This window comes from Festucalex cinctus, chromosome 11 (assembly GCF_051991245.1).
Source record: "Festucalex cinctus isolate MCC-2025b chromosome 11, RoL_Fcin_1.0, whole genome shotgun sequence".
Taxonomy (NCBI): domain Eukaryota; kingdom Metazoa; phylum Chordata; class Actinopteri; order Syngnathiformes; family Syngnathidae; genus Festucalex; species Festucalex cinctus.
The window spans coordinates 14394972-14422292 of record NC_135421.1 but is presented as its reverse complement, the minus strand read 5'-3'; the positions used below and the strand labels follow the sequence as shown (position 1 = coordinate 14422292).

Sequence of the window (27321 nt, the reverse complement as noted above, 5' to 3'; positions counted from 1 at the left end):
TGTGAATACTTTTCATATTTATTTCATTTTCAATCTTTGATCTGATGTTGGAACTTACACATCTGTTCCTTGATCTCAATTGGCTCCCTGGTCTCTGTGAACAAGCTCAAACCCATGATGTTCTTGGCAGCCACTCTGAACTTGTACCTCTTGCCCTCTTTCAGGCCACTGATGCTAATGCTCAATCCCTTCACAGTGGTATAGGCATTCCAAACCTCCCTCTCAGGCTGCCCAGCCGCCTCCTTCATAAGTGGAGCTGGGGCAGCTTTCCCTTCTACTGGGATCTGCATTTGAGATGATGATGATGATGATGATGATGATAATAACAATAATAATAATAATATTATTATTATTATTATTAATAATAATAATAATAATAATAATAAGAAGAAGAAGAAAAATAACAATGCATTATATTTATAGGCGCCTGTCTAGACACGCAAGGACGACGTGCAAATATTAAAACGGTTAAAAAATAAATGGGGGGTTGGCTGGTGTGAGTGCAAAGGCATTCAAGTTGGGTAGGCAGTTTTAAACAAGTATGTTTTGAGTTGTGATTTAAATTGTGTGAAAGAGTTTAAGTTTCTGAGGATGGCCTTGAATGCTAACAGAAGGATTTTGAATTGAATGGGAGCCAATGGAGCTGGTGGAGGACTGGTTGGGTGGGGGGGAGTTTGAGTTAGGATGCGGGCAGCTGAATTCTGGCCCAACTAGAGTTTATGGAGGTATATGTGAGGTAGACCGCAGTGTGAATTCCTGACGACACACCCTGGCACGCAACACTTTCATCAACAAATAAATTTAGCAAGATCTGAACACTTCTTTAAAAAAGATCATTGGAAGTTGTCAACAAGAAGCAAAAATGCATCAAAATCACAAACCTCCACTGGAGCTGAGGGTTGAGGTGGAGGTTTGACCTCAGTGTACTCAATCACATAACCGTCAATCTTGGCCCCGCCATCCCTTGCAGGCTTCACCCAGCCAATTGTGGCACTGTTCTTTGTGATCTCTAGAATTTCAATTTTCTCACAAGGATCAGGTTTGCCTGGACAAAGAAAACAGGTGCTTTATTATGACCAATGAATATGGGATAGGAAAGTAAACATCGGCAATGTCTCAGGGCTCATTTGTCATTGTGAGACCAAGTAGTCATACTTACTGACAGGATCAGAGGCTAGATAGGAAGTAGGTGACGCCCGGGGAACACCTGAGCCATATTCGTTGACAGCAGTCACTCTGAAGTAGTACTCTGTGCCTGGCACGAGACCGCTGACCTTGAAGGGAACCTTGTCTTTCTCAACTTGGGCCTTGACTGTTGCCCACGTCTTACGATCAATTTCCCGCTTTTCAACGATATAGTGAGTAATCTCACTGCCACCATCAACTTCCGGAGGACTCCAAGACAGCATTGCTGACGTCTGTCTAATGTCAGAGGCCTCCAGATTCATCACAGGCCCTGGGGTGTCTTTTTAGTGATGGGGGAACAGATGTAAGTTTGTTTTTACGTCCAGCAAAACAAGACCAGAGTTGTGATGGCAGAAGGCAGTACATACCAAGGACCTTAACGTTGACAAACACGGCCTTTTCTCCAGCAGCACTCTGCACAGTCAAACAGTATTTGCCAGAGTCATTACGTGTGCTATCAGGAATAACCAAGAAGGTCATGGTGTCGATGAGGTCAACATGACCTTTCCTGACTACATTATCGATGCCCATCCTCCTCCAAATGACTTTGGGAGGTGGTCTACCTCTGATGGTAGCACACAGTCTGATGGGACAACCAGCTCTGACTGTTAGTCCCTGTTTTAAGTTGGCATCCAATTCAATCTCTGGTGCCTCTGTTAAAACCAAAGCAAGTATTCATAGAAATGTCAATTTATACCATACAGAACACAGTGTACAGTCAACTTAGTGTAGCGGGTAACCAAAACAATCCTCACCAAGTATCTCCTTGGGATTCACAGCTGCCCCCAGATCACAGGGCAGGCTCATGCCCACCTGATTCTGAGCCGACACTCTAAAGTCATACAGAAGCTTCTCGTCCAGACTTGTGACCGTGAACTCACAGAAGACAAGCTGAGCAGCCACATTGCAGCGTTTCCAGCTGTCATCTCCTTTCTTGCCACTTCCCTTCACCCTCATCTCAACAACATAGCCGATGATGGGTGCTCCACCATCGGACACAGGCTTGGTCCAGCCTAGAGTTACAGAGGACTTGGTGCTGTCCATGACCTTCAGGTTAGTGGGAGGTGCAGGAGGCTCTGTAAGAAAACACACAAAGGTGAAGTTGTGCAAAACCAATACTAAGAGGTGGCTAACAGAAAACTACTAGCAGTGGCATACCAATTGCGTCCTTAGCTGTAACAGCACGCGAGGGTTTGCTTGCACTGCCGACACCAATTTCATTGACAGCTTTCACTCTGTATTGGTATTCGTGCAGGGGCAGCAATCCTATTACAGTGAAGTGAGTTGTTGGCACGGCGTCCTTGTTAACGGTGGACCACCTTACAGCATGCTCCTCCTTCTTTTCCAACAGGTAACCGGTGACTGGCTTTCCACCATCTGTGTCAGGCTCTGACCACTTCACTGTCATCTCCTCCTTGGAAATTTTTGTGACTTCTGGTGCTTCGGGTGCTCCCGGGACACTAAATTTTGTGCCAGCTACAATGGCCTCACTTTCCACTGCAGGGCCAGGACCCATTTTATTCTCTGCACGAACTCTGAAGATATATTCATTTCCCTCAATGAGACGAGTCACGTTGGCCTTGTTGGTGATGACGGCATTTGAGTGGACGGACCAGACACCCCTCTTGGTGTCACATTTCTCAATGATGTAGTTGTAGATCTCACAGCCTCCATCATCCTCTGGGATGTTCCATGCCAAATGGCACCTGTCTATGGTCACGCCCGACACCTTGAGATCTCTAACCGGACCGGGTCTGTCCAATACATTGACCTTGGCATGTGCGGAGCATGTTCCTGCACTGTTGGCGGCACTGACAACATATTTGCCACTGTCCGTACGCCGAGCGGAAGTCAGAAGCAACTTTGAGAAGTCGACACCGGTTTCAATCTGAAGCCTGGGGCCCTTTTTGATCTCTTCAGTGCCATCATCCTTGGTCCATTTGACATCAGGCTGGGGTTTTCCCTTGACCATTGCCTCAATGGGAATTGAGTCCCCGGCCCTCACCACAAGGGTTCCATCCAGTTTGATCTTGATCTCTGGTTGTACAAGCTGCTCCTTGACTAGGACTTCAGCCGTGGTCACCCATTTGCTTTCACCGCCCTCATTTTTCGTCTGAACTCTGAACTGGTAGACCTGGTTTTCAATGCACCTGTCAGCCATGAAGTAAGTCTCTTTGATTGCACCCTTATGAAGTCTTTCCCACTCTTCAGCCCCCTTTGGCTTCTTCTCCACGTGGTAACCCAGGTTACGACTGCCTCCATCGTAGTCAGGCTTTTTCCATTTGAGGAAGCAGAAGGTCTTGCCAATCTCTGATATATGGAAGTCGATTGGTTCACCAGGTTTCTCAATGGGGTCAACTGCCAGCACAGCTGTCTTGGTCTCGGTGGGCGTTCCAACACCAATCTTGTTTTCAGCGCTAACACGGAAGAAGTATTCACAACCCTCCGACAGAGGCGCCTTCATCAGACGCTTTGTACAGTCATTGGAAACTACCGTCCATCCCCTCTGGCTTGGTTGACGGCACTCAATAATGTACTGGGTGATCTCTGTGCCTCCATTGTCCTCGGGGTTCTCCCAGGACACCATGCAAGAGTTCTTGGTCACGTAAGCCACCTTTATATTCTGACAAGCTCCTGGTGTGTCCAGTACATTGACAATAATAGTGGCTTGTGCCTGTCCACTGCTGTTCTTGGCGACAATGGAGTATTTGCCATAGTCGGACCTGACAGCATCATTGATGACCAATTCACACAGAGGATAGTGGTTGTTCAACACAGTGCGCTTGTCTCGGGACAAGGCTCTGGCATCCTTGGTCCATGTGATCTCTGGGTCAGGTCTGCCCTTAACTCTTGTGATCAAACTGATGATCTGGCCTGCCCTTACAGTCAGAGAGTCACGGCATGATGCATCAACAAAAACCTCTGGCGGAACGAGAATGTCCTTTGCCAAGATGGTCTCGCTCAGCTCCCGGGGTTCACTCTCTCCGACCTTGTTTGCGGCTCTGATACGGACTCTGTATTCCATACCTTCAATGAGACCTTGTACTCTGTAGGCACATATTTTGATCAGCTCCTTGTTGATCCTGTCCCACTGAGCAGATCCTGACTTCTGAATCTCAACAACATAGCCCAGAATAGGACTGCCACCATCTCTTGTCGGTTTGATCCAGCAGATATCCGCATAAGACTTGCTCCAGTCCTTTAGTTTAAGATTTACAGGAGGTCCCGGCTTGGTGATGGGCCGGGTGGCCTTGATGGGATCAGAGGTGAGGGACGGCTCGCTGATCCCAGCAATGTTCTCAGCAAACACTCTGAACTCATAGCTGTTTCCTTCAAAGAGTCCCGAAACTCTGTATCTGAGATCCAGCACAGGAGTTTTGTTGACACGGATCCACTTGCCTGTCATCTCTCGGCGTTCAACCACATAGCCACTGATAGGACTGCCTCCATCATGGTCAGGCAGGGACCACTGCACTGTCACAGCATTTTCTGTGATATCAGAGCACACTGGGAGGCCTGGGGGTCCGGGAGGGTTAAACATGTGCTTGGCAATGGTTGGAGGACTCTCAAGCCCGGCACCAATTCCGACCTTGTTCTCGGCGCGGATACGAATAATGTACTCGCGACCCTTCTCCAGGCGCGACACCTTGGCTTTGGTGCTGATACCGCTGGAGCTCACGACTGACCATGGCTCCCATGACTTCTTCACATCTTTCTTTTCAACCACATAGTTGGTGATGGGTGTTCCGCCATCATCCTTGGGTGGCCTCCATTGTATCATCATATGATCAGGGGTTACTTCTAAGATGTTGATGGGTCCAATGGGTGCACCTGGAAGATAGAGCACAGTGACGTGCAGCGCGACAGTCTTGCTGCCTGTAGGGTTGGACACAGTGAGGCTGTATTCCCCAGTGTCTTCTCTCTTGCACTCTGGTATGGTGAGAGTGGTGGTGGTACCAGTGGATTCAATCTTATAGTGACCTTCTGATGCGATTTCCTTGCCATCTGTCATCCACTTGGCAGTGGGGTCGGGGATCCCCTTCATCTTGGCAGGCAGTACAATAGTGCTGCCAGCCTTAACAGCAACACCCTCAATAAGCTTCACATCAACTTCAATAGTGGGTGGTACTGAAAGACAAAAAAGAACCTGTGTCAGGCATATCAATGAAACACTTGTGTAGATGTTTTTTTTTTTAGTCCCAACCTATGACATCTTACATGTCTTTTCCTGACAGGTGACAGGAACGGTGGTGTCAGGACGACTCACGCCGATAGCGTTCTGAGCCTTTGCCCGGAACCGGTAGGTCTTGCCTTCCCTCAGACCAGTCACATGCACCTGGTTACTGCTGACAGTCTTGTAGGGAACCCAGTCCGCCTGATTCTCCTCCTGGTACTCAATGATGAAGCCTGTGATTTCACTTCCGCCGGTGCGATCAGGCCACTCCCACTCTAACCACACCTCTGTCTTGTCTGCATCAGTATGGTGTAAGTTCTTTGGGGGGCCAGGTGGATCTAAATAGGAAGGACAGATGTTTAATCTGTTGCTCTTGATGTTAGGGATTGTATGCATGATACGGTAGTAACCTTGACTTAATTGTCCCAAATTTACCAATGAAGCCTTTTATGTTACAAGCCATCGCTTGGTCAATTTTTTTTTTTGTGTGTTGCAAGCCGAAATTTAAGTTATGCTTCACTCGAGTGAAGTGAAAAAAAAAAAATTGGAACAGTCAAAGAACTGTAACGCCCTTGCTTTGTGCTAAGGAGAGCCACAGTCTCTGATGCACTTCCAGCCGTTTATTGAATGAGACAAACAGCCAAACCCTAACCCAGACGCCCGCACACAGACCATCTGGCCAACCCGACTCCAGCGCCTGACATCACTCACTAGGCCGTGCCCCATACAGCCACACATCCAACACATAAATTCTCAAGTATTCATAGTAATTATACTTTATAAAACCTGTTTATTCCTTGTCATTCTATTCTTATTCTATTCCCTTATTGTTTTCACACAATATCGTGCTGTTCTTGATTCAAAATACGGCAAAACATTTTTTTAAGGGGTGGTGGAACAAATTAATGGCATTTCAACTACATTCATGGAGGAAAATTATTTGAACCATGAGTAAATTCAGTTAGAAGTAAATCAAACTCATAATTCAAGGTAGTGGTGTAAAGAGAAAACACAGCATGGCACTCACAGAGAGGATCAACAGCTTTGATGGGAGTCTTTGTGATAACGTAATCACTCCTGCCAAACTGGTTTTCTGCTGCCACTCTGAACAGGTACTGGATTCCTTCCATCAGATACATGGCCATCAAACTCCGCTTCTTATTGGCTGCAGAGACTGGCACCCACTGCTCAGCAGCGACATCTTTCTTCTCCACAACATAATGGGAGATAACCGCACCACCGTTGTCCTCCGGAGCTTTCCACGTCAGGTAGGCAGACTCGCTGGTCACCTCAGAGACCACCAAGTCTCTTGGAGGCGTTGGTTTGTCTGAAAGGGTTTGGGGTGGAAAGGAATTAAAGTTGAGCTGAATAAATGTTGTTCAAACTTAGGGTAGAAAAAGAAATTAGAAAACAGCATCTCAATCACACATATTTATCTTCTCGACTCACTCAGAACCAGAACAGCAACTGTGGCCGTTTTCTTTCCAGCAGCATTTTCCACCGTGAGAGTGTAGTTGCCGGAGTCGGGACGGACGCACTTGGGAATGAAGATTTTACTGCCAGTGGATGTGACAGCAACAGTGATATGAGCTGGCATTTCTCCATCGTTTTTCTTCCAGCTGACGGTGGGTGTGGGCACGCCCTTGATTGTGGCACTCAAGGTGATGTCGGTGCCCAACATGGCTAGATGGTCACGCGCCATGTTGGCATCCAGCAGCAACTCTGGTGCCTCTGCAGTGGGAAGCAGGAATGAACTGAATGCACAGCTTATTGGTGCTCAGCACAAGTGGTATACAAAGTAGACAGACAGACAGACAAATAAACAGAAGTTAGATCGTCATACCCAGTCTGTCATGGACCGTGATGGTCTGTTTGACATATGCTGGGTCAGATTTGCCTGCAGCATTAACAGTGTAGATCCTGAAGGCGTACTCTTGGCCGTCACGCAGGCCTGTCACTACATAGTGCAGATCAGGGCACTGCTCTGGACGCTCATTCGCCTGAATCCAGTCTATTGCACCAGGCTTCTGGTACTCTACGAGATAGCCGAATATTCGTCCTTTTCCGTCATGGCGGGGCATCTGCCACTTAAGACTCACAGAGTCTTTTGTCTTGTCGTAGGCCTCGGGGGTTACTGGAGGACTAGGCCGCACTGTACAAAATGGAGCACATGTATGATGTTATATGATGTGATTGCAGTCCGATGAGGTCTGTTTGCTTTCGTCACACTAACCAATGGGATCTTTGGCAAGAATGGGCTTTGAGGGTTCACTCGGGTCTCCGATTCCCAGCTCATTTTCAGCCATCACACGGAACTCATATTCACAACCCTCCACCAGGTCCTGGACTCTATACTGAGTAGCAGGGTACAAATGTTCTCTTGTTGCCCTTGACCACCTCTTTGCAGTGGGCTCCTTCTTCTCCAGTATATAGTTGGTGATGGGCTTTCCTCCATCACGAGGCCGGTTCCAGGACACCAGTGCGTTGGTAGCATAGACCTCCCTGACAGTTGGCATCTCAGGAGCCTCTGGAACTCCTGCAGACCAAAATGTAGTGATATATTAGTCATTTGAAACTTCATTTTGCCTGGTGGCCACAAAGTTGACTGTTTAATGCCAGTCACATTGTAAAGCTGGAATATTCGGTGACACTGGTTTCAGTCTATTTGAAATGTGAAATGCCTCAGAAATAACAGTTGCAACAACGGATTTCGTAGTGAGCTTTAGAAAGTCTAGAATCAATTTTAAGATTCTTCTCTTTGTTTTCAAATCTCTCAATGGTCTTGCCCCACCTTATCTCGCCGAGCTCTTGCAGCCCTACACACCTGCCAGGTGCCTCAGATCAGCAGACCAGAGTCACTTGGAGGTACCGAGGGCTAAGCGGAGGCTTAGAGGAGAGCGAGCCTTTGCTGTTGCTGGTCCCTCCCTTTGGAACGACCTACCACTAAATATTAGGCAGTCCCCCTTGTTATCCTCTTTTAAAAGACGTCTTAAAACACATCTGTATTCTTTGGCTTTTGGCCCAACATGAGACTTGTTCTTGGTGTTTTGTGGTGTGATGAGTTTGATGTTTAGTCTACTTATTTATGTATTTATTTATCTCTTTATTCTCTACTTCTTATTTGTTCACTGATGTATAATGTATTTACTTGTAAAAAAAAACAAAAAACAAACAAAAAACAAACAAACCTGTATTCGCACTTCAAAATGTTTGCTTTGTTCTTGTTTACTGCAAAACTGATGTTTATGTACAGCACTTTGTATACAGCAATGCCTGTTCTTAAAGCGCTTTATAAATAAAGTTGAGTTGAGTTGAGTTGCCCTGTGTAAAGAACTCACTGAAGCGGTCTTTGGCTCTCATCTCCTCAGAGTCCAGCGGGTCACTGATACCGTACATGTTCTCAGCAGAGATCCTCATGATGTACTCCCTGCCCTCCGTCAGTTTGGTGATCTGAAATGATGAAAAAACACATAAGTCTTGCATCCACATCCTCATAAATATTTCAAGACTAATTCACGTGCGCCAAACCTTGCATGTGGTCTTAGTGTTTGCTGAAGTGACAGTGATCCACATTTCTCTGTTGGCATCCCTTTTCTCAATGATGTAGTTGGAAATTTCAACGCCACCGCTGTCCAGAGGAGGTTTCCAAGAGATCACCATGTACTCACGGTGCACCTCCTCAAAGACAACCGGACCCACAGGAGGAGATGGACGATCTGCATAGACAACGGTCACAACAATCACTCTACTAAACCAGTAATCTGCTAACACAATGACATGGATGATTTTTTTTTATATTTTTTTTTGAGTTGCCTCCTTCACACACACTTTGACATCGTATTTCCCCAAATATGATGCTTTGGTCTTTGACAAATGGCTCTTGTCAAATGGCAGTTGTAAATATGAAGGTCAAGTTCGTACCGACAACTGTGACATTGCAGACTCCCTTCCTGGAGCCGGTGCTGTTCTCCACCACCACCACGTATCGGCCGCTGTGGTGGCGCTGTGCCTTCATCACACCCAACGACATTGTGGTCAGTGTATTCTTGAACATGATGTGCTTGTCGGCCTTCAGCTCCTCGTCATTGTGGTACCACACGATGGACGGAGAAGGCTTGCCAGTGTAGCGACCCTGCAGTAGGAAGCTCTCGCCGACACGGACGATGAGCTTCTCACGGAAGTCTAGCTCGATAGTCGGTGGCTCTGGACCAGGTAAGGTAAAGGTACTCAGTTGAGTTCTTCAAATGGCCTACCGGAACGGGTTAATGACATGAAGCTTACCGAGTTCATCCCTGCAGGTGACCGGTTTGGAGCAGAATGACGGTTTACCCGGCCCAACCTCGTTGACAGCGCTAACCCGGAATTCGAAGGTGTCGCCCTCCTTCAGTCCGTCAAAAGTGTACTTCCTCTCCATCAGCTTTTCCTTGGTCAATCGAGTGAACTTGTCTTTGCCAATCAAACGAGCCTCCAGGATGTACCTAACGATCTCAGAGCCACCGTCAAACTTCGGCGCTTTCCATGTAACGCTGATCAAATCTTTTGTGACCTTGGTCACCTCGAGGTCCTCGGGTCGGTCAGGCACACCTGAACATACATGAGACACGCCGAGTGTTTTGTTTTATGATTCTTAGGAGGACTTGATTTGATTTCATTTGAACGAGTTTGTTTCATTCACACTTGCTGTTGACTTACTCAACGGTTCCTTGATGATGAGCTCGGCTACTGTCTCCATGAAGGGTCCGATGCCAATGGCATTCTCAGCGGCAACTCTGAAGAAATAACCCTTGCCTGAGGTGAGGCCAGTAGCCACGGCATTCTGTCTGCCGGCGGTGAATGAGAGCGATGTCCAGGCCTTTCGCTCGGCCTCGCGCTTCTCGATCACGTAGTTGCTAATGGGAGAACCGCCATCGCTGTCTGGGTAGTACCAGTTGATCTTGCAGGAATCGTTGCTCAAGTTCTCTGCAATCATGGGGATGCCAACGGGCCCCGGAACATCTGTTGGGGAAGAAACCAAAGGAATTGAAATGAATTAAGTCCAGCCCAAAGTGTACTGACAGTTCCTAAGCACTACATATCAAGTGATGGTGCGTAACCTCTCACCCAGCACTTCCACAGTGACATTCTTCTTCTTCTCCCCTGCAGCATTCTTTGCAGTCAGCGTGTAGATGCCGAGATGCCTTCTTGTACATGCTTTGATGACCAAAGATGAGCTGATGGCTGTTGTCTCCACCTTCGCCTCTGGGGGTAGTGCCATTCCATCCCTGCTCCAGGTGACTTCTGGCGATGGCTGGCCTGACACGTAACAGATGATCCGGATCACCCCACCGGCGTGGACCACTATCCTTTCCTTCACCGAGGCATCCAAATCAACCTCAGGGGCAACTGAAGAGAAAAGTTCCATGAAATCACAAAAGGATTGTTGGACCACAGTGCTTCTGCTCTTTACGATGCACTTACCATTTCTGTCGTTGAGCTCCAGCACCTCGAGCACTTCACCTGGTTCACTGACACCGGCAAGGTTGAAGGCCATGACCCTGAACCTGTACTGACCGCCAGTCTTCAGACCAGCAATCACAAAACGGGTGCCACGTATTTCAGTGTCCTTGGCCTGGAAAAAAAAAATGTGACCGTTGTCCATTGGAGGAGGAAGAAACCATGCATCATCGTGATCATGTATTTTAAAAATCTCTTCTTCTAGTAGTTTGGGGGAGCTCCTAAAGATGAATTGGAAAGCGTCTAATTCCATTTTGTTGGAACAGCTTTTTTTTTTTTTTTTTTGTCACCTTGACCCAAGCCTCGGTGCCCTCCTGCTTGTACTCCACCCAGTAGCCGATAATTTTGGAGCCTCCATCCTTCAGCGGGGGGATCCATTCCAGATCCACGGTGGACCTTGTCCAATCTGAAACCTTTGGTGTTGGAGGAGAGGGTGGGGCTAGGGAAAAGAGAGCATCGTTCTTTGAAAGACAAATCTACTGGTTTTGGTTTATTTGACTGCACGGGGTGTCTGTGAGCGCTTACAGATGGAATCTCTGGCAAAGATGGGATCAGTCGGGACACTGGGGAGTCCAGGTCCTGCAGCGTTGATGGCTGTAACTCTGAAGATGTACTCAGAACCTTCAATGAGTCCGCTTACTCTAAACGATTCACCCAGGCCTATGGGACGGATCGGGTCACGGGTGACACGTGTCCAGCGTTTCCCAGTGGTCTCCTTGCGCTCCAGCCAGTAACCAGTGATTGGTGAGCCACCGTCGTCCTCGGGCTCCTCCCAAGTCACAGTCATGGAGTCCAGGGTGATGCTGGACACAGTTGGCTTCTCACATTGGCCAGGTACAGCTGCAGAACACAAGGACACTTTTTCATGTGGTCGCAGCAGTTTGGAACTGTACCCCATGTGAGAATAAATTGACTTACTGTAGAGGTTTTTGGCCACCTCTGGATCACTGTCTAGCGGTTCACCGACTCCATACTTGTTCTGGGCCATGATGCGGAAAACATACTCGTGGCCCTCCATCAGGTTTTCCACTGTCCAGATGCGTTCTTTGGGCTCACTGGTGACGGGCACCCAGGTATTTCTATTCGCCACACGCCTCCAGATGACATAATTGGTGACTTTGGAGCCCCCGTCATCCTTGGGTGGCAACCAGGAGAGAGTGATCCTCTCTGCCCCGATCTCCTCAAACTTAATGGGAGCAGAGGGAGGACCAGGACGACCTGGAGGAACAACGGCATGTCATAAGGCATGCCAACATTTGATGACAAAGTTTAAAAACTGGGCAACAAAAGGTGGTCTGGATTGCCCGAAAGTAATAAAACACTCTCTAGCTTTTCTATCCCAAATCACAAGCAGACCAGCAGTGCTGCCCTCGAGCTTACCAAGCACATTGAGCCTCATCTCCTTGGATGCTTTGCCAAGGCTGTTGGAGGCCACAAGCGTGTAAAGGCCAGTGTCGGGACGCTTGCCCTGCTGTATCAATAGTGTGCAGCTGTCATCAGACACCATCTTGTTGATATGCTCGTCGTAGCAGATCTCCGCCTTATTTTCGGATTTGTGGGGTGGGGCCTTGTACCAAGTGAGCGTAGGGAATGGGCAGCCACGTATCCTGGCCACAATGCTAATGTCATTGCCTTGCTCGGCCTCCATGAACTCCTTTAGCTCAATGGATGGGGCACCTGGAAGTGCGGTGCAATGTTAGAATAGGAACAGTCAAATGGCAACTCCATGAAAATGAATGTTTCCACTTCTTGTTGTTGTTCTTACAGGTCTGGTCCTGAATGAGAATAGGCCCAGCAGTGGAAGATGGTCGGCTGGGTCCCGCCTGGTTGTAAGCAACCACTCTAAACTCGTATTCATCACCCTGTGTCAGGTCCTCCACCTTAAAGCTTGTGATATCAATGTCTCTTCTGTTACACCTGCAGCCAGTAGTCAAAGTTTAAAACTGGGCCGACCTCATATCCAACAAACAGCTGTATTGGGCTTTAAGATGAAGGTTTACCTCCTCCAGGACTCTTTTTGGGTGCCGCTGGCACCCCAGCAGAGTAGGTCAACACTATAGTGAGTGACAGGTGATCCACCATCGTTTTTAGGAGCCTTCCACGTGAGGGTGACTGTGCCCTTCCTCACACTCTCAATCTTAAGCCGGGTTGGAGGATCTGGAGGATCTGAAAGCACAGGGAACTACTCAGTTGCAAGTCCCAAAAATATAGCACAGCCTTAAACATAACACTGACGTACGGATAGGATCTCTGGCTGTGGTTCCCTCAGTGGTCGTCACATAGGGCCCAAAACCAAACCGATTCTCGGCACGGATGCGGAACAGGTATTCCTGGCCTTCGATCAGGTCCGGGACCACCAGAGACTGTGTGGCACAGGATGAATTCACCTGAGTGGATGAGATCAGGGTAGAGAAAGTTGAGTCACTCACTTTGTGTTGTGTCCTTCGTGTTTTTTGGATCTCATTTGTTTGTCTACATGGCCATCATTAGTTAACAGAATACATGACAGCATATTATCAGATAAGATGTGCTTCACCTTTGTCCAGGCTTTTCCCACCACAGTCTTCTTCTCAATGAAGTAGCTTTTCACCCTGTCTCCTCCATCATTCTCTGGAGCTTTCCAGGTGAGTCGGCAAGTGCCTCTGGTGACATCGCTCACCTTCGGGTCCCGAGGAGGTCCTGGAAGATCTATGGCCCCATTGAAAAATTGACATTTTGTGACATTTTAACAAAGTTGCTTTTGATAGTGAAAAGTCAGTATGGGTTGAGCGACTTATGTTACGCACCGAGGACGTTGACTCGCACTTTGACTACTTTGTGTCCGGCTGGGCTCTCTGCATTGATGATGTAGCGGCCAGCGTGGTTAATTTTGCTCTCAGGAATGATGATAACGGAGGTTGTGTCGGTGGAGTGAATCTACAGTGAGGACAAGCAGTCTAGCAATGCCTCTTGGGTTGATGTGCTCGTCTTCAAGAAAGCTTATACTGGTCGTCGTCAGTGTCATTTTACCTCTGAGTCGATAGGAAGTATATGAAGTTCATTTTTCTTTTCGGTCTCGGCTGTTCCATCAAAGGTCCAGGATACTTTAGGTACTGGACGCCCACTGATGGTGGCGGGGATCCTGATGGTGGTTCCAGCCCTGCAGTTCAGCAGGTCTTGAGCATTCACATCCAGAGATAGTGTCGGCTCAACTGGAGGACAGACAGTGGAAGATTGAAACAGCTTTGTGAGGTTAAAAAAAAAAAAAAAGTCACACAATTCTTACCGAGGATGTCCTGAACAAGGATGTCTGCAGTCCTGGCAGGTTCAGAATTGCCTGCAGCATTCACAGCGTAGATCCTGAACTTGCATTTCTTGCCTTCTTTCAGGTCGGGGATGGTCATCTCAGTGGATGGGTGGAGTTTGTCACCAGGATTCACCCTTCTCCAATCAGGGGACCCTTCCTCATGGACCTCAATGATGTAACCCTTGATGGGGCTGCCGCCGTCCCTGTCTGGGGGACTCCAGGTGAGTGTGACGCTGTTCTTGGTCTTGTCTTTGACCGCAGGAGATCCAGGTGCAGTAGGAGGGCCTGAGCACCAGAAAAGATCAAAATTTCATTGTGTGCAACCAATTCAACTTCAGGGCTGCCGAAACCGGCCTAAACTTGCAGCCTTTTCTAACTCACAACATGAAACAAATTTTCAGCTTCAGAGAAAGGTCAAGACTCACTGCATGGATCCACAGCGAAGCGGCACTCTGTTGACTCGCTCGGTGGCCCGATCCCGGCAGCATTGCATGCCGCCACCCTGAACTGGTATTCTGTTCCTTCGATGAGCTTGAGAACAGTGTACTGCAGTGTCTTCACGGCTGGTTTGGTAACCGGGCACCGATTAACACGCCCCCAGTACACAGCTCCACGTTCCCTCTTCTCTAGCCAGTAGCCTTGTATGGTGGAGCCGCCGTTGTCTAGCGGAGGATCCCAGGTCAGAGTCATTGTGTTTGATGTGGCAGCGATGATCCTGGGGTTTCGTGGAGGTCCAGGGAGTCCAAATGGATCCTTGAGATCTACCTTCTCCGAGTCACAGCCGTCACTGACACCGTATTTGTTCTCCGCCCTGATTCTGAATTGGTAGCTACCATTCATATTCAGTTTGTAGACCTGAGTGGACAAATACCAGACCATAAGCGTATGAACAATAGGTCACATTACTGCACCTCATCTTCCATCAGGTCAGCGTGCATGCAATAGTATTCACCCCATAGCGACGATCAATGAGGTTGGAGGTCAGTGCCTCAAAGTCGGATTTCTTCTTGCTGGCATCCCTGTGCTCGATTACATAGTTGGTGATCTCACTGCCTCCGTTGTCTTCCGGGGCATCCCAGGTCAGGTAGCAGGAGTCCGCCTTGATGTCAGAGACCACAATGTTCCTTGGGGGAAGAGGGCGGTCTGCGAAGAAGAAGACATCATGTCAGGCAAGTGACACTCATTCGGGTCAAGCAGTCCCTCCTGCCTCCTAATGTGTTCGTACCAAGGATCTCTACGCGGATGATGTGGTGAGCTTTGCCGTAACTGTTTTCGGCTACAAGTTTATAATTGCCTTTATCCTGCCTGATGGTTTCAGGCATGGAAATGGTTGTCCTCAGTGTCATGCGATTCACCTGGTATTGAAGAGTTAGCAAACAACATCCAATGTCAGGACATTCCCCTTCATTAGGGAACATGAAAAGTCAATCAAGGAGCTGTACGCATAGAAGCGCTAAATGTGCTGCTAACATAGAAAGAATGCATTTCTCACCTCCTCAGTTTCCAGCGTCATCTTCTCTTTGTCACATTTGTCTATCAACTCATTGTCCTTCATCCACTTGATTGCAGGTAGAGGAAGTCCCTTCACCTCAGCTGGTATGTCGACGGCGCCGCCTCTCTTTACAATGATGGCGTTACTCTTGAAGTACTTGAGAATTGTAATAACTGGTGCAACTGTGAAATCAAAGGGTGACATTTTTCATTCATTGCAACGGTTGTTTTGTTTCACTTGTCAAAACATTTGACAATTGCTTTACGTCACATACTTTCATCATCCTGAACCTTGGCTGTTATGGGCTTGGATGGAGCACCAACCCCAACCTCATTCACGGCTTTGACTTGGAACTCGTACTCCTGGTTCTCTGACAAGTTCTCAACGACACCATGGCACTTGGTAAACACCTTGTGGTTGGCCACCTCAAACTCGTTACCGTCAGATCTCATCTTCTCTACGTAGTAGCCAATGATGGGGCTACCACCATCATTGCGTGGTGGCTGCCACGCCAGGGTGATGGTATTCTTGCTTCTGTCAATGTAGTGCAGCTTCTCAGGAGCAGATGGTATACCTGTAGGGAAAGACCGTCGGAAGAGTTTCAGTCATAAATGTCCAACTGCGGCAAGTCATTTCATTTGTGGAAATATGTGGCAGCACCTTTGGGATCCTCAGCTAGAATGGGCCCAAGGTCTGCTGGAGCTCCATCCCCATACTTATTTCTGGCAATGACCCTAAAATCGTATTCCTCGCCCCCCAGCAGTCCCTGGACGTCGCATTTGCAGGCCGCCACCTCAATGGGCTGGCGGAAGAGCTTCATCTTGGCATCTTTTCTCTGGACCTCGTAGCCAACGATATCACTGCCACCGTTGTCCAGAGGATCGGACCAGGTGAGGGTGATGTTCTTCTTGGTGACGGTCACAGTCTTCAAGTCCACGACAGGCCCCGGGACATCTGCACGAAACGAAATCCCCCCAAAAATATACGTGATCAAAACAAAAATCAGCACTAGCATCATTTCTAAAGAAATGACTCGTCAAATGAATGACACTGACCCATGACGTCAACTTTGGTTTCGGCAGCCGTAGTCCCACTGCTGTTGGTGCCTGAAATCTTGTACTGGCCATGATCTGCCCTTACTGCATTCTTGATGAAGAGACTGCTGTTCTTGCCATCAGTCTCCACAATCATTCTCTCCTTGTCAATTTCCGCATCATCTTTGGCCCATTTGACCTCAGGCTGTGGGCGGCCAGTCACCACGGCAGGAAGCTTCAGTGACTCGCCGGCCTTGATCATGACGCCATTCTTCACGGACACGTCGAAGTCAACGGCAGGAGGTTCTGAAGGCCACAGTAAATGATAAAGTGTATGTTTAAGATGACAACGAGAGATTTGCAAGCAACATGCATAAACTCTGCCATGTGCTTGTACCTTGAGGCTCCTTGACAGTGACAGGGTCTGTGACTCCGGGGGCTCCAGGGCCTGCATCGTTGACGGCGATGACTCTAATGTAGTAATCAGTTCCATCAGTCAGACCTGTGACTGTGTAGGTCAGCTCCTTGCACCTGAACTCCGTGCTGCGGGTCCAGTTCTTCTCCCCGGCCACCACCTGATGTCAATACAGAAAGAGAGATTTAGCTCCGAATGGCTCCTGCGTCAGGGATCATCCAGAATACTTTCCGGTCTTTGTAGGCTGTCGTTTAGCAGCCACATAAAAAAACAATGCAACATCATGAGCCTAACCTTCTCAACGTGATAGCCCAGGATGTCCCCTCCTCCATTGTACAAAGGCGGCTTCCACGCCACGATGACTGAGTCTTTCCCGGTGTCTACGATCCATGGTATTGGAGGGCCAGGAGGCACTGAAGTGAAGTGAAGTGAAGATTGTGGCCAATCCAGACATGGGGTTACCATACATGAATACAAGACTTACATCTATAAATGTAAGTATGTGAAAGTGGCTGTAATGCTAATAAGGGCTTCATTCAATATTGTGCTGCTGGCATTGAACAAAATTATAATCTAGTAAGTATCACTCCCTGTGAAACAATGTTTTGTGGTATGACACTAATATTTGCATTCACAAGTAAGGAAACCTCAACAATCTGTAACAGGGCTACGTATACGGGGTTAGTGGCAGGTGGTTGCTAAATTCCACAGCTGGGTGACTTACGGATGGCGTCCATAGCAACTATGCGGTCCGTGGGCTCACTGAAAGGTCCGGGCCCTGCCAGGTTCTCGGCACACACCCTGAAGATGTAGGTGAGTCCCTCCATCAGGCCGCTAGCTTTCACTTCCAGAGAGTTGAGGAGAACGCGATTGACTCGAGTCCAGTATTTGCTGTTTACTTCTTTCCTCTCAATCCAGTAGCCCAGAATGGGACTGCCATTATCCTTTGGCTCGTGCCAAGAGATGTGGGCGGAGCTTGCAGTGACTTCGTGAACTCTTGGGGTGTTGGGTGCATCGGGTGGATCTGATGTCAAATGAGTGACAAAGTTAGACCAGGCTCCCTCAAACAGCAGCAGCACATTCTCAACGCTGCAGCTTGGGTTGTGACCCGTAAAGAGATCAGAACATATCACTCCAGTTCTCAAGTCTTTTCACTGGCACATTTTTACACTTCACTACAATTCAATCATAAGCTTGTTTGTCTTTATTCATTTATTCAATATTAATCAATAGGAGTGTAACAAAAAACGATTTGTATCAGAAGATTGGCTTTGATTGAAAAAAATGTGAGTGCGTCGAATGCCATCCATCCATTTTCTTGGCCGCTTATTCCCCACAAGGGTCGCGGGGGGTGCTGGCGCCTATCTCAGCTGGCTCTGGGCAGTAGGCGGGGTACACCCTGGACTGGTTGCCAGCCAATCGCAGTGCATCGAATGCCACCGCATCAAATTGTTGCAATTGAAAATATATCGAGATTTGTATAGAAGTGTTATTGTTTTGGAGAGAGATATTGCCTGGAAGGAAATGCCCTATTTACAGGACTGCCAAGTTCTTTCAGACGCATGTAAGAACAACAAGAAACTGATGGCATCATATGCTTCCACTTTGAAATTAAAACACCCTTGAATCGTATTGCTCCCCATGTGTCGAAATATGCATCAAATCGTCTTTCATTGGAGAGATGCACATCCCTCGTAAATATTCAAAGATTTGAGATTCTGATTTTTTGTGTTCTGTAAAACGTACCATAAAAGAAGACATATTAAAACCTCAGATTATCATAATGCACTCACCAAACTGGTTTTTGGCAACCAGCGGTTCAGAGATCAAAGGTGGTCCACATCCAAATTTGTTCTCTGCGCTAACTTTGAAGATGTACTCCTTCCCTTCAATCAGTTTGGTGACAGGGAAGCTGACACCCTTCAAGGTGGAGGTAATGGTGATCCAGCCAATGTCATCATTCTTGTTATCTTTTTTCTCCAGGATGTAGTTGAGGATTTCGCTTCCACCGTCATCCTCAGGAGGCTCCCAGTTGCACACCACTGAGGTGTTCCTGATGTCATCAAAGGTGAAGTTGACAGGCGGACCGGGTTTGTCTGTCGCACAAAAGATTACGGGTATCGGGGCTCACTAAATATTTTCAGTTCAGCTTGGTTTAGCACTCAAAGCGGCATCCCAAAAATATTTTTTTTTTTCTTCCATTTTTGAGACACAATTTAACACACTTACTCAAAGATAAAACTTACCAAGGACGTTGACGACACAAGAGGCACTGGCAACACCGTGAATGTTCTCAACCTGGATGGTGAAGTTGCCGTGGTCCGCTCTGATTGCCTCTCGGATCATCAAAGCGGATTGACCCTTCTTTGTCTGGTCCAAACCGAGGCGCTCACGCAGTGGTGTCACAAACTCTTCTTGGGCTTCAAAAACCTGGGAGAAAGAATCATACCAAGCCCAAATAAACCACAGTGCATGAAACTGACTTTACTGCTGTCACCAAACCAACCTTGGCCTTGGTCTTCTTCCTCTTAACCAGTGGCACAACCTTCTTGACGGGCTCTTTGGTGACGTCCTCATTGTTCCTCATCCAGGTGACCTTCGGGTAAGGCGAGCCTGAGATGTTCGCATCGATGCGAATCTCTTGGCCCTTCTTAATGCACAAACCAGACTGCGCATAGGCATGCAGGGTGACTGAAGGTTTTTCTGAAAAAAATACAAAGGAATCTCAAATTCAAGTATGAAACATTTAGTTGTGACATAACTTGAGGATCCTATCACAAATATTTGACACGTGCATCAAGTCAAGTGAAATTGTTTGCAAAACGTACCGACGGGGTCGGCGGCACGGATGGCTTGTGTGCTTCTAGACGGTTCACTGATTCCGGCGGCGTTCTCGGCTCGGACCCTGAACTGATATTCCATGTCCTCCTTCAGACCCGTCACCACATGGGAGAAACCCGGGACCAGGCTAGGGGTAACCCTCTCATACCGGTCGCTGTCCTTCTCCATTTTCTCCACAATGTAGCCTTGGATCGGGCAGCCACCGTCGTAATCGGGAGCTTTCCAAGTGATGGTGATGGATTTGGATGTAGGCTCAAGGGCTTCTACTTGGATTGGTGGATCTGGTTTCTCTGTAAAATGGATGACTCTTTAATTCGACTTTGCACATTGGCCAAGTGGACCTCATGCAGATTTACTTACGCTTGATCTCCTCTATGATGACAGGGTTTCGCAACTCCAGGTATGCTCCAGCGCCCACCTTGTTGAGGGCCTTGACCCGGAAGTAGTACTCACAGTTAACATACAAGTCTTTGACCGCACGGCCTAGAACATTCTCTCCTGACATGACAGGCACGTAAGTCTTCTTGGAGGCTTCGCGGCGTTCCAGCGTATAACTAAGAACCGGTGTCCCGCCATCATCCTCGGGTGCTTCCCAGCTGATCTTACAGGAGTTCTTGGTGACATCGCTGGAGCTGATGTCTTTGCACTGCCCAGGAAGCCCTGTGCGAGATTATGAAGAGGCAGGCATAATTTTCCTCAAGTGTGATCTGCCGTCAAAGTCCATCCCTCTCCACAAACGATAGCACCACTCAATTGCTCTCTTTGAAAGCCATGAATATGCTGAACCCTCACGATCTCATCGACCACCTTCACATGAACACAACCATTCCCCTTTTTGTCTCTTCAACTTCTTATATCCTTCCCCTGCCCGCGCGAAGGTGCTGAGGGCCTTCACTCACTCAGCCTCGCACCCACCTTTGAAAGACTCACCCACCTCACATTAGCAATTCAGATCACATTCAAAACACAACTCTTAAGGGGCATATTGATTTGTAAATGGTTGGGTCAGACTGATTTTTTTGTTTTATACTACTTTTTTGCTTTATTTATTTCTTCATGTTGAGTTCTTCTTTTAACCCTGTAGCGTTACCTCGAGCACCATTAAAGGCACTCAAAATACAATGTAATGATTATTTGGTCAAATGGTGACAGCAACATACCAATGACTTTGACATTGATGTTTCCACTGGCAGTCCCCAGGCTGTTTGTGAGGGTGATGGCATAGACGCCGGCGTCAGAACGTGTGCATCTGAGCAGTTCTAGGTGAGCACTGTTCATCTCCACAGTCATGGAGAGCCGCTCGTCTTTCTTGCATTCCACCGTGTCCTTCTGCCACACCATCTGTGGCGTCGGGATGCCCTTGTAGGGAACGTTCAGGTGCAGCTTCTCTCCCTCCACCACCACCACATCCTCTGTGTCCAACGCCATGCTTGGGGCACCTTGGGATTAGGTAGTAGCAGTTTGAGTATACAAAGTGGCAGTAGATTTTACAGCACATTCTTCTCATACTTACAGTCCGGATCTTTGGTAAAGACCTTGTCAGAGATCTCGGAGGGATCGCCTACGCCGATGGCATTAACGGCACGAACCCTGATGACGTACTTCTTGTCTGGTTTGATTCCATCCTCGATTTTAAACTTAAGGTCTTTGATTGGTCTGCTGTTGACCCTGAGCCACTTCAGTTCCGGACGAGCCTCAGCCACCTCCACGTGGTAGCCGATAATTGGGGAGCCGCCGTCCTTGACAGGCGGCTTCCACGACACATTGATGTGCTCCCTGCTGCTATCCGGGACAGTCACCTCCAAGGGAGGAGATGGTGCACCTGAAGACAAAGACCGACCACCATGTTGATTCTGATGCTGAACCGGAGAGCACAAATGTGACTTACTAGTAGGATCTTCAATGGTAAGGATCTCGGTGGGTTCACTGGGTTCTCCAACCCCTGCCTCATTTTCTGCCCGCACTTGGAACTGCACCTCTGAGCCCTCGTCCACATCGGTCACCTTGAACTGAGTTTGCTTGTCTGGAGTCTTGCAGCACTTCAGCCAACGAGTCCCCAGTTTGTCCTTCTTCTCAATCACATACCTGCCAGGTTACAAGCAATATGAACACCAAGACAAGACAACAAGATTGACCTTCACTTTTGAATCTAGCAAGCCTCACATAATGGACATCACTTCAAATGTCGTGTCTAGGATCTTACCTGGTGATGGGTCTACCGCCGTGGCTTTTTGGAGCTTCCCATTTCAGCTCCACATGTCTCTTGGTGACCTCCATTACAGTCAGAGCGTAAGGAGGTCCGGGAGTAGCTGCAGAGAAATCCCGTTGACATTAGCGTGTGGCTAAAAGGCACATGTTTGGACGGGCTGAATGTCAAAACAAATTGGGTCAAACAAGAGCAAAGGCAGCGCTTACTGAAAGTGTCTTTGGCAAGCACAGCATCCTCCAGCTCGCAGAATTCGCCCAGGCCTACTGCGTTTTCAGCAGCTACGCGGAATACATACAGCGAGCCTTCATTGAGCGGTGTCACCGTGTATTTGAGCTCCTTGACGGTGGTGTCAACAGTCTGCCAAGCCTTCCGCCGTACGTCTCTCTTCTCCACCACGTAGTTGGTGATGGGCGAGCCTCCGTCGCTGCTGGGCTCCTGCCATTTGAGATCCGCGTTCATCTTGGTGATGTTGGCCACATCCAGCCACTGAGGCGCAGATGGGGGGTCTGTCACATGACAACAGGGAGATGTTTGCTTTCAACTACGACACCAGGCTTTTGACAGGATTATACTTCATATGGTTGGTTTGGTTTGAAATCCTCAAATAGAGTCAGCTCTGTCCAAGTATCTGAGACTGACAAGAAGTTACACAGATTTTCTTTCCTCAACAGCTGAGATAATAAAGTTGGTTCATCCCAAGGACAAAATCCCCAAAAGAAAATTCATCAATGTTGTTTAGTGGCACAGTGTAGTGAGGAAAACAATGCAAACTGAGAAAGCTACCCCTAGACAAATGTACAGCACAAAATAGGAGCACAGCCTCCTTTGGTCGAGAACCAGTACTTCATTTAAAGGGACAGTAATGTCCAAAATCTGGAGCAAGAGGACCATTGGTTTGAACGAGATGTGAAAGAAGCCACAAATGTCAAATTACGGTGTCAATTCTCTAAACGGAGAAGGAAGTTTATGACACCACTCACTGCCTGCTTCAAACAATCTCCCCAAACGATGATCTCTGTGATCTATGGGAAAAGTGGCCACGAATGATGCATTCTAGCAGCTGGAAGGATAATCTGCTCCTTCAGCGGCCACACCTACCAACAGCAAAAAATATCCACCGTTTGACCACAATCAGACATACCCACCTCAGTCACCATTATGAGAACTCCACACCTAAAACTGAAAATGCCTTTTGCATTCAAGCCAAATCATCGTCAATAATCAAGAAGAGTCCTGTTGACTACTCTCAACTTTTGTGGCCACAGCCAAAGGAAGTAAGAAGGGAATTTGTTTCAACGACCTTGTTCAATCTTCGTGAGTAAACAACCTTGGAACTGCACAAGTGGAGATCCCAGCATTTTTAGGATTAAATATGGTTTTGTATGTGACTGTTACTTTCAGCTTGTATCCGTCACTTACAGAGTCTCTCCTTGCAGACCACAGAGTCAGATGGCTCGCTGGGTTCGCTCTCGCCGGCTTTGTTAACAGCCTTAACCCGGAAGGTATACTCCTGCTTCTCCATCAGGCCCTTGAGCTGGTGTTCAGTCTGGGCAATGTCCTCTGCAATGCGAATCCACTCATCGCTTCCGCTTTTCTGCAACTCGATGACGTAGCCTTCAATCTTAGCTCCGCCATCATGCTCGGGCCTTGTCCACGCCAGTACGGCAGAAGTCTTGCCAATGTCACGGATCACAGGTTTGCCAGGAGCCCATGGAGGATCTGAGGAAGACAGTGTTGATTTGTAACTCATATGGATGGCGGGTTGGACTCTGCATAGATTCTTGCACTATAGCATACCAATGGGGTCTTTGATCAAGACTGGATCTGTTTCTGTGCTTGGTCTTCCAGTTCCAGCTAGATTTTCAGCCAGGACCCTGAACCGGTACTTCTTCTTCGTAGGGAGTCCTTTCACCCTGTTATCAAATATCTTGCGGCGTTAAAAAGGAAAAAAAAAAAAAAAAAGTCTGTCGGCAAGCGATTGAAATGAAATGTTAGGTAACCTGAAGCTGGTGTCCTTGATTGGCAGCTTGTTGCATCTGATCCATTTATCGCTGTCGGGATCAAACTTCTCCACCCAATAGCCGGTAATTGGACTGCCACCATCCTCGTCTGGCTCAAGCCAGTTGAGAGTCACGCCATCCTTGGAAATGTCCGAGGGAGTGACTCTGGATGGAGGGCCTGGCGGATCTAAAAAGACACACAGCAGAAGGTGGTATTGGATATTGCGAGGGAATCCATTAAAAAAGGACGGAAGGTCAAAACTTCAGTCTCACCAAATGAATACTTTGCAGTAATCGGCCTGTGCTCGGCAGGTTCTCCAACGCCATACTGGTTTTCAGCACTGATCCTGAAGACATACTCCATGAATGCGGTGAGCTTGCAGGCCTTGAAAGTGGTGTATTTAACTGTGGTTGACAGCTTGGTCCACTCCTCTTTATCAGCCTTGCGACTCTCCACTATGTAGTTGGTAACAGGTGAGCCACCGTCATCCCTTGGTGGGTTCCAGGCCAAGAGACAAGACTCGTTGGTGATTTCAGTGATGTCAAAGGCAGCGGGTGGGCCGGGTTTGTCTGAGCAGGACAGAGCAGGCAAACTCAGGTCAAGTCTAAATTTCAGGAACACGCATTTCTAAAATAAGAATACTTGTCTGTATTTTTTGGAATACATCCAGTTACGAACATCCAAGCAAATCTAAAGAGAGTTGCTTGGCATGGCCGAGCTAACAGCAACAACAACATGACACACACCGAGGATGTTGACTTCGACGGTAGCAGTCGCTCGTCCGCAGGTGTTGACGGCTTCAATTATGTAGGTGGCGGTGTCGCCTCTGGTTGTGTTGGCAATAGACAACTTGGAGTGTCCTGGCTGTGTGTCGATGACAACACGCTCATCAGGCCGCAGGACCAGGTCAGCCTTGGTCCACTTGACACGGGGATCTGGCTTTCCTTTGATGTCGGCAGGGAGTTCAATTTTGCTGCCGGCTCTGGCAGTGATACCAGCTAACAACTTCACGTCTAGCTGAATCTCTGGAGGTTCTGTTGAGTATTTGAAGAAAGTCAACAACAATAATATTCAAGCTGATTTCACATGATCTGAAACCGTCCGACTCTTGGATATTAAATACAGGCTTCACCACAAGTCCACTCAGGCCCACCTTTAGCATCAACAGCCTGGATATCGTCAGTAGCCCTGCAAGGCCGACTGGCTCCTAATTTGTTGACAGCTCGGACTCTGTAGGCATACCACTGTCCCTCAATCAGACCAGTCACCTGGAACCTGGTAGTGCAAAGATCAGATTAGATAAGAACACAAACACACATCAGAAATAAGCCCAGGAATGTTGCAAAGACCTACTTCAGCTCTTGAATGGGATCAGAGCAGGGTTCCCACTTGTCAGTTCCACGTTGGCACTTATCCACCACATAACCTTTGATCTGGGAGCCACCATCATATTTTGGAGGCTCCCAGGACAGGAAGATGCCCTTGCTGCTCTTGTCTCTCCACTTAAGATTCTCAGGAGGATCGGGTACAGCTGAAGCAAGGTTGTACAAACTCATCATCAAACTCATTGCTTCTTCGGCATATTCTCCTGTTCGTGTGCAAGTCACTTTCTCATATGCACTTTCAAGGTACGGTGATTATCCAGTCTATGCTTCGGACTAGGGGTGTGAATTGCCTAGTACCTGACGATTCGATTCGTATCACGATTCACAGGTCACGATTCGATTCGATACCGATTAATCCCGATACGAATTTATAAGTCGATTGTTGCGATTTTTTTTCATTCAAATTTAGAAAATACTAATCAGTAAGCTTGTAGAGTGTAAGATTTATATGAAAATGTATTATTTATTTATCTGAAATTTCAGTCTTATAGAGGTTGTAATCTGTTTCATGTTTGAACAGCATTAAAATAAAATATTAAGGCTTATATTCATTACGTTCATATAACATTCTTCCATGCTCAAGGTGTGAATCCTAAAAAAAAAAAAAATCGATTCTGCCCTTATTGAATCGATTCGAGAATCGCGCGATGTAGTATCGCGATATATCGCCGAATCGATTTTTTTTAACACCCCTACTTCGGACACATGCAAACCATGCGTAATCTGCCAACTGCTAAAGAGTCATGAATCGGTCAAGTCTGAGAGTTTCCCTCATTTCTGGATCATGGACTTTTCCTGAGACGTGAATTACGCAGAGATCCATTTGGAAATATGTCAGACTTGAAATATGAAATGAACTTGTGTAGTGGATCCAGAGGTTATACTAAGTTACACGGCTCCGATATGTACCGCAGTCATTGTGAAACTGCTGTTACTCTCGCAAGGCCGCACCATTTCGTGAGATACGGGGTGCTTTAACATCAGCAGCTAGTAACGGCACTTTCTACAAAAAGGCAAACTGGCGCTCACGTAGTTTTTTAGCTGGAGTGTTGAAAGAAGAGGATGTGCGTGCTTTGCCGACGGCCACTGCTGCTGGGTTGAGCACTCCGGAGTGTTGACAAACGCGACAGGCATCACACATACCGCCAGACTTGTCAGGGAACATTTTAAGTTGGCTCTACTGAGAGTGCGCACATTTCATGAATCTGCGCATTCAAAAAGGTGCGCCTTTTCTGAGTTAAGCACACGGGAGAATATGCCTTTTCACGGGTGAACGGTATTACAGGGATCATCACTCACTGGCAGGAGAAGAGACGTTGACGGGGTCTTCGATGTAGGCCGGTTCTCCCGGGCCACATTTATTGCAAGCAGCAACACTGAACAGGTATTCCTTCCCTTCAATGACATCTGTCACCGTATGCTCAAGGTCGAGGACTCCTGTGGCCACCTGCCATCCAACACCAAAGATAACAGAAAGAAGAAGCTGGATGGGCATATACTGTACACTCATTGGACCACTGCGTATTTCACAAATAGAGAGGAGACGGGCGTACTGTACTGCCTGTGAAATACAAAACAACAACAAAAACACTTGTGTACCTTAGCCCAGGTCTTTCGCGAGACTTCTCTCTTCTCGATCTGGTAGTGTGTGACAGGACTTCCTCCGTCATGCTCAGGAGCATCCCACATCAGGTGGACATGGTGTCTGGTCACCTCAGCCACCTTGAAGTCTTTTGGAGCACTGGGGCATGCTGGGTAAGTAATCAAGAAATATAAGTGAACCTTACCCTCCCCCCCCAAAAAAAA

General features: G+C 47.7%; 1 protein-coding gene across 1 annotated transcript in view; it reads right to left on the bottom strand.

Moving 5' to 3' along the window:
• The window catches only part of ttn.1 (titin, tandem duplicate 1), a 150545-nt gene that overhangs the window by 54473 nt on the left and 68751 nt on the right, over positions 1-27321 (bottom strand). Inside the window, exons 89-146 of the mRNA XM_077537616.1 lie at positions 27115-27266; positions 26815-26962; positions 25484-25661; positions 25284-25405; positions 24877-25164; positions 24403-24699; positions 24130-24316; positions 23927-24042; positions 23549-23848; positions 22336-22635; positions 22124-22229; positions 21809-22005; positions 21434-21742; positions 21081-21359; positions 20281-20580; positions 19908-20210; positions 19586-19782; positions 19326-19509; positions 18873-19175; positions 17804-18103; positions 17374-17492; positions 17062-17239; positions 16686-16970; positions 16291-16584; positions 15905-16204; positions 15631-15812; positions 15364-15493; positions 15091-15281; positions 14564-14993; positions 14118-14423; positions 13862-14043; positions 13639-13768; positions 13389-13540; positions 13092-13239; positions 12853-13018; positions 12618-12769; positions 12233-12529; positions 11771-12070; positions 11378-11692; positions 11143-11291; positions 10817-10967; positions 10460-10741; positions 10052-10354; positions 9641-9943; positions 9281-9562; positions 8888-9075; positions 8698-8809; positions 7593-7895; positions 7203-7511; positions 6809-7090; positions 6387-6686; positions 5404-5697; positions 2344-5313; positions 1941-2261; positions 1554-1838; positions 1160-1465; positions 878-1045; positions 59-277 (exon numbers count right to left, since the gene is read on the bottom strand). Coding sequence (XP_077393742.1) covers positions 59-277; positions 878-1045; positions 1160-1465; positions 1554-1838; positions 1941-2261; positions 2344-5313; positions 5404-5697; positions 6387-6686; positions 6809-7090; positions 7203-7511; positions 7593-7895; positions 8698-8809; positions 8888-9075; positions 9281-9562; positions 9641-9943; positions 10052-10354; positions 10460-10741; positions 10817-10967; positions 11143-11291; positions 11378-11692; positions 11771-12070; positions 12233-12529; positions 12618-12769; positions 12853-13018; positions 13092-13239; positions 13389-13540; positions 13639-13768; positions 13862-14043; positions 14118-14423; positions 14564-14993; positions 15091-15281; positions 15364-15493; positions 15631-15812; positions 15905-16204; positions 16291-16584; positions 16686-16970; positions 17062-17239; positions 17374-17492; positions 17804-18103; positions 18873-19175; positions 19326-19509; positions 19586-19782; positions 19908-20210; positions 20281-20580; positions 21081-21359; positions 21434-21742; positions 21809-22005; positions 22124-22229; positions 22336-22635; positions 23549-23848; positions 23927-24042; positions 24130-24316; positions 24403-24699; positions 24877-25164; positions 25284-25405; positions 25484-25661; positions 26815-26962; positions 27115-27266 — 16350 coding nt within the window. The remainder of the gene's footprint in view (positions 1-58; positions 278-877; positions 1046-1159; positions 1466-1553; positions 1839-1940; positions 2262-2343; positions 5314-5403; positions 5698-6386; positions 6687-6808; positions 7091-7202; positions 7512-7592; positions 7896-8697; positions 8810-8887; positions 9076-9280; positions 9563-9640; positions 9944-10051; positions 10355-10459; positions 10742-10816; positions 10968-11142; positions 11292-11377; positions 11693-11770; positions 12071-12232; positions 12530-12617; positions 12770-12852; positions 13019-13091; positions 13240-13388; positions 13541-13638; positions 13769-13861; positions 14044-14117; positions 14424-14563; positions 14994-15090; positions 15282-15363; positions 15494-15630; positions 15813-15904; positions 16205-16290; positions 16585-16685; positions 16971-17061; positions 17240-17373; positions 17493-17803; positions 18104-18872; positions 19176-19325; positions 19510-19585; positions 19783-19907; positions 20211-20280; positions 20581-21080; positions 21360-21433; positions 21743-21808; positions 22006-22123; positions 22230-22335; positions 22636-23548; positions 23849-23926; positions 24043-24129; positions 24317-24402; positions 24700-24876; positions 25165-25283; positions 25406-25483; positions 25662-26814; positions 26963-27114; positions 27267-27321) is intronic.